At 47.7% G+C, this 6,000-nt stretch overlaps 1 protein-coding gene across 2 annotated transcripts in view; it reads left to right on the top strand.

Annotated features, from left to right (window-relative positions):
* The first annotated feature begins 3,010 nt into the window (after positions 1-3,010).
* ano8b (anoctamin 8b) overlaps positions 3,011-6,000 on the top strand; it is a 173,862-nt gene continuing 170,872 nt past the window's right edge. The window contains exon 1 of one of the 2 annotated variants that reach the window (XM_059638576.1): positions 3,011-3,217. In XM_059638576.1, the coding sequence (XP_059494559.1) occupies positions 3,106-3,217 (112 nt within the window). In that variant the 5' untranslated portion in view covers positions 3,011-3,105. The remainder of the gene's footprint in view (positions 3,218-6,000) is intronic. The other variant, XM_059638577.1, reaches the window with a different exon arrangement.

The raw sequence follows: 6,000 nt of genomic DNA, 5'->3' as shown, positions 1-6,000 counted from the left end.
TTGTCCATGCAATCTGGCTCCTGCAAAAGGTACATTCCCTTGACTGAAAATAATGTCTGAAAGTGCCTTTATCTATCTCAGATCATCCCCACAACCTTCACCATCAATAAAGCACCATCTGAAGTGCAGTCATTGATGTAACACAGGCAAATCTCACCAACTTAATTGCGTTTGTTGAAGAAGTGACAAAGAAGATTAATGATGGCAGAGCAGTGGACCTTGTCTTTAGTAAGGCATTCATCAAGGTTCTGCATGGTAGACTGGTTAGCAAGGCTAAATCACATGGTATCCTTGGAGAGCTAGCTGTTTGGATAGAAAATTGGCTTGAAGGTAGGAGACAGAGATTGGTGGTGAAGGGTTGCTTTTCAGACTGGAGGCCTGTGACCATAGTGTGCTGCAAGGATCAGCATTGTGTCCACTGCTTTTCATCATTTATATAAATGATTTGAAAGTGAACATTGGAGGGATGGTTAATAAGTTCGTAGTTCGTTCGTCAGTAAGATGCCAACAAATTTGGTGTTGTAGTGGATAGTGAAGAAGGCTATCCCAGAGTAAAACGGGACCTTGATCAAATGGGCTGAGGAGTGGCAGATGGAGTTTAGCTTAGATAAATGTGAGGCGTTGCATTCTGGAAAGGGAAATCAGGGCAGGGCTTTTACACTTAATGATGGGGTCCTGGGGAGTGTTGCCAAACAAGGAGACCTTAGGGTTTGTAGTTCCTTGAAGTTTGAGTCACAGGTAAACAGAATAGTGAAGAAGGTATTTGGGATGCTTGCATTTATTGGTCAGTGCATTGAGCATAGGAGTTGGGAAGTCATGTTGCAGCATCAGTGAGGTCACTTTTGGAATAGTGCATTCAATCCTGGTCTCTCTGCTTTAGGAATGATGTTGTTAAACGTGAAAGGGTTCAGAAAAGATTTAAAAGGATATTGGAGAGTTTGAGCTATAAGGAGAGGCTGAATAGGCTGGAGCTATTTTCCCTGGAGTTTCGGAGGCTGAGGGGTGAATTTATGGAGGTTTATAAAATTGTGAGGGACATGGTTCGGGTAAGTAGACAAGGTCTTTTCCCCTGGGTGGAGAAGTCCAAACTAGAGGGACATAGGTTTAAGGTGAGAGGAGAAAGATACAAATGGGATCTAAGGGTGGTGCATGTATGGAATTGGTGGAGACAGGTGCAATTACAACATTTAAAAGGCATCTGGATAGGTACATGAATAGGAAGGGTTTAGAGGGATATGGGCCAAGTGCTGGCAATTTAGAATGTTTGGTCAGCATGGATGAGTTGGACCAAAGGGCCTATTTCCATGCAGTACACCTCTATGACTTTAAATAAATCAACAATGTATACATCAGGATCCCATACACCACAGTGTGATCATGATCAGATAATTGGCTTTTTTTAAGTCATTTTGGTTGAAGGTTGTTGGGTGAGAGATCAATGTTGGGCCCAGAGATAGAACACTCCTGCTCTTATTTTAAATAGTACAATGGTATCAGTCATCTCACAATTCTGAATGGGGTGCAGGAGTGAATGGACCTGGGTGAATATGTGCACAGAGTATTGAATGTGGTAGGACAGGTGGACAGAGCAGTTAACAAAGCATACTGTGTCCTTGGCTTTATTATTGGGCACAAAAGCAGGGGGGGTGATGTTGAATCTGTACAGCACATCGGTTAGACCTCAGCTGCAGTATTGTGAACAGCTGTGGGTGGGTCATTATTAGAAAGATGCAAACCCATCAGAGAGAGTTCAGAGATAATGGGAACTGCAGATGCTGGACTATCCAAGACAACAAGGTGTGGAGCTGGATGAACACAGCAGGCCAAGCAGCATCTTAGGAGCAGGAAAGCTGATGCTTTGGGACTAGACCCTTCAAGTGATTTACAAGAATGGTTCCATGAATGAGAAATTTCAGTGATTGAGCAGAGATTGAACAAGTTGGGGCTGTTCTCCTCAGAGACAGAAGAGATCTGACAGAGGTTTTCAAAATCATGAGCAGCTGGACAGAGTAGATAGGGAGAAGCTGTTCCCACTCATAAAAGGAACAAAAATGAAGGGGCTTGGATTGAGAATGATGTGCGAAAGAGTCAAGAATGATGTGAGAAAAACTTTTTCACTCAAGGTGTGGTAAAAGTCTGGAATACAAACGTGGAAATGTAGTGGTAGCAAGCTCAGTCGAGGCTCTCATGATGATTATTTGGATAGAAATGGTGTGCAGGGAGAAGGGGAAAAGGCCAGAGATTGGCACTAGGGGATAGAACTAGCGCAGACACAATGGGCTGAATGGCCTCATTCTGCACAGTAACAATTCTGTGACCCAGCTGAGGCAGCAAGGCAGGCAGACCCTCAGTGTAATGTCTCATCCAGCAAGCAACATGCTCAGGAGGGCAGCTATCCCTCAGGACTGCACTGGATTAGAGGAGATGTAGGGGCAAGTATCAGGAATGGCCCTTGTCCTGACAGCCTTCAGACTCAGAGAGGGCAACCTCTTCGAGAGATCTTTGGGAAAGGTTCAATGTCTACAGGATAAACCCGTCAAACTGGTGAATGACATATTATAGTCTGACTGATACACCCTAAACACAACGTCTCCAAACGCCAGGATGCTCATTTAAAATTTTCCTGCTTTACTTAACCCTCCTGAGAGTGTGACGGGAGTTAAAAATCGTCCCCGGCTCCCTGTTAATGTGTGTTCTCGTGGACTTCCCCTCCATCTTCAACAATTCTCTCACTCTACGATTCCCGTCTCCTCCCTGTTCATGTCTCACTCAATCCCCCTATTAACCACCTCTCTCTTGCTCTCATTGTTCCTGGTTCGGGCGGGGATACAAAGCGGATGATTAATCCGTCAGTGCGTTTTGCTTTCATCTGTTAACCTTGCTGTTTCTCAGTGGTGTGTGTGTGTGTGTGTGTGTGTAAAAAGACAGAGTGTGTGAGTCTTTCGGATATTTTGTTCCTCAGGAGCAGGCAGTTGCACAAAGCGTTCAAAAGGGGGGGTGTGGAGCTAGGGCTGGGGCTGGGGTGAGGGGGAATGTCCAGCCCCAGAGGAACCACACCAGGCAGAGCGGGTCAGCAGCCCCTGGCCCCCATGTAAACAGCAAGAGATGCCGGTTCCCAGCAAAGGCAGAGAGGACACCGAGGCGGAGCGGAGCCCTCAGCCGGGCAAGGAGATGGGAGAGGCGCCTGACAACCGAGCAAGCACCGCTGGGGTCCTGGGTAAGTGAGGCATTAAAACAGCACCCCCCCCCCCCCACCCACCTAGAGAGAGAGAGAGAGAGAGAGAGAGAGAGGGTGGTGGGGGAAGGGAATACTTTCACATTGAGAGGAGCGAAATGTGTTGCTTTATGCTTTTTTTAAGAGAAGAGATGCATTAAAAATGATGCACTATCAATGAATTAAATCCTCTCCTCCCTACACCAGACGGAAGGACATTACATTCTGGGTCGAGCTGGTCCCAATGAGCAGTGCAGCAGCTGGTTAAAGGGGGCATTGTGTGCGCCCCCACCTTCCCCATGCCCTATCTTCTGTGGGATCTTTCTCTGCATCCTGGGACGTTTTGCAGGCGAGACGAGTGGCTGTGGGTTTTATTTTGTGTGTGTGTCCAGCCTTTGGGAGCCTGTGGGAACATGTTTGACAGAATGTATCTGTAGCTGAGGTAGGGCACAGGTCGGTTCTGCTGGGATTTTGGGGGCAGCTTATTCACAGGATGATTTTAAAAAAGCTGCAGGATGCATGGGCAACTACAGGACACTGCATTCTTTCTGTATTTACTGGACTGTTTAGCATCAGGTCTTACGAAGCTGCTGGATTGTGAAGGACGTACGTTTTTTGAAGGGAGGCGATGGCAGAATTTCTCAAGATGCGGATGAAACCCTTGTTACCTCTAATGCCTGGTTCAAGGCTTTCCCTCTCTCTGTCACCGGCCTTCCTCCTCTGCAGACTCTGAACTTTCCTCCCACTCCTGGTTTAAGTCTGGATTCACTGGTCCCTGCTCTCAATGTCAGACAGGGTCTAGTGATGGTCTTTCCTTCTGTCCCTTTGCAACCAGCAATTCAAAGTTCACTCCAGAAATTGTAGCAAAACCCAGCCTGCCACTGTCTGACCCTTAAATTCAGAACGATGCAAGGGGAATCTGATTAAAAGGCGTGAAAATCCAAACAGAGATGGACAGACCCGATGCCAGGAAGATGTTTCCCCTGGTTGAGGGAGTCTAGGCACACTTTCAGGATACCCACGAGACCAGTTAGAAATGAGATGAGAAATAATCTTTTCACTCAAAGCGGAATGAACCAGTGAAATTCTTGATGAAATACGTCCACAGAGGCTGGTATCCTGTTGCCAAATCACTCATTGAGAGTCCTTGACACTGACTCAGCTCCCTCAGAGTGAACAGACCCTCTGGTGCTGCTTGGCCTGCTGTGTTCATCCAGCTCCATACTTTGTTATCTCAGACCTTCTGACAGTCCTGTTTGTATCTGTCAGCCAGGGCCCACTGATTGGACCAGATTAACAGCCCCAATCAGGGAACTCATATTCTATCCACCTGGATGACCTTGTCATAGTCAGCACATCCCTCCCCCTCTGAGTCCAAGGACAGAAGCCAATTGTTTTTGTTTTTGTTTCCGCCTCCTCCTGGGGCATTGTAGCACTGGGTCAGCTTCCTATAACTCTGCCTCCGATACAGCGGCATGTAGCACTCAGTAACCCGCTCCTCGCACCTAGAGGCTCTCGGGAGAAATTCATTCCCCTCTTCCAGTACCAAGATGCAACATCCACTGTGTCCATCTCAGATTCCGAGGCCTCTTCGGCACGTGGCAGGGAGGGAGAACCCCCGCACTCCCAGAACAGTTGGAAATGCTGTCAAGGAGCTGGGCATGATTTGTTCCTGTTCTGTTTGTGAGTTTGCAGCTTTCATATGGTCCACGTGCTCATTCAGGACCATGGCACACACCCAAACTCTATACATCACTGAACCTAACCTCATGCTGACCATGCCCCTTACCCTCCTGTGGACCCTGCATCAAGCTTCATCTGCTGAAGTAAACTGTTCCTCTTGTTTAGTGGAGTCTTGTGTCTGGCATTGTCATTCTTAATGCCATTTCACCCCCCATCTAGGTCCAGGAAGATCAGATTTAACCTGGTGCGCAGTCTTAGCCTGGAGTCTGGGAGCCCACGTACTGCAAAAGTTGCACAGTTTTTCTGTCGTCGCCCTTGTGTTTGATGAATGAATACTATGCGCGTCCAGCTGTTTTGAGTAGGCGCCTACTATGACTAAGAACATTGACCCCACGAGAGGACTTGCATAATCAACGTGTATTCGAGTCTGAGGCTTACCCAGCCGTTCCCACAAACGTGGGGGAGCAGCTGGCAGTAAGTTCTGTCCTTGTTGGCACTCTGCGCACCGTCCCCACCAACACGGCTATGGTCTGCATCCATTCCTGGCCACCAGGCATAACTTCTCGCCAGCATCTTCACTTTGGAAACCCCTGGATGACCCTAGTGGAGTTCAGCCAGTACCTGGCTGCAGCCTTTGCTCAGGACAATCACTGTTCCTCCCCTGAATAAAATTCCGTCCTCCACTGTGATCTGGTCGCTCCGGGTCTAAAAAAGTTTCAGCTCTGGTTGTGACAGCCCTTTGGTTTCCCCCAATCGCCACCAGGCGGTTCAGTTTTGTCAGGGCGGGATCTTTCTGTGCCCAAAGTCTGATATTATCAGCTGTGACTGGAATGTGCCCAGTAAATATAAAACCATCTTCCTGTGGCGGTACCACTGGTGGTGTATCTGCCTGCAGAGGTGGCTCTGTGCACCCACACTTGCTATTTGCCCTCCCAAATGGTGTTCCAACTTGTAATTTTATGCACTTGGAATTAGAGCCCACTGCTGAATTCAGCCTGAGGCTATCAGCAGCACTGCCTTGTCCTCTTCAATATAGACCCAGCAGGGGTTTGTGGTCTTTTATTATTAAAATTTACATCCATAAAGGTATGGGTGGAACTTCC

This window comes from Stegostoma tigrinum, chromosome 30 (genome assembly GCF_030684315.1).
Source record: "Stegostoma tigrinum isolate sSteTig4 chromosome 30, sSteTig4.hap1, whole genome shotgun sequence".
In the NCBI taxonomy this organism is placed as follows: Eukaryota; Metazoa; Chordata; class Chondrichthyes; order Orectolobiformes; family Stegostomatidae; genus Stegostoma; species Stegostoma tigrinum.
This window is presented reverse-complemented; position numbering and strand designations above follow the sequence as displayed.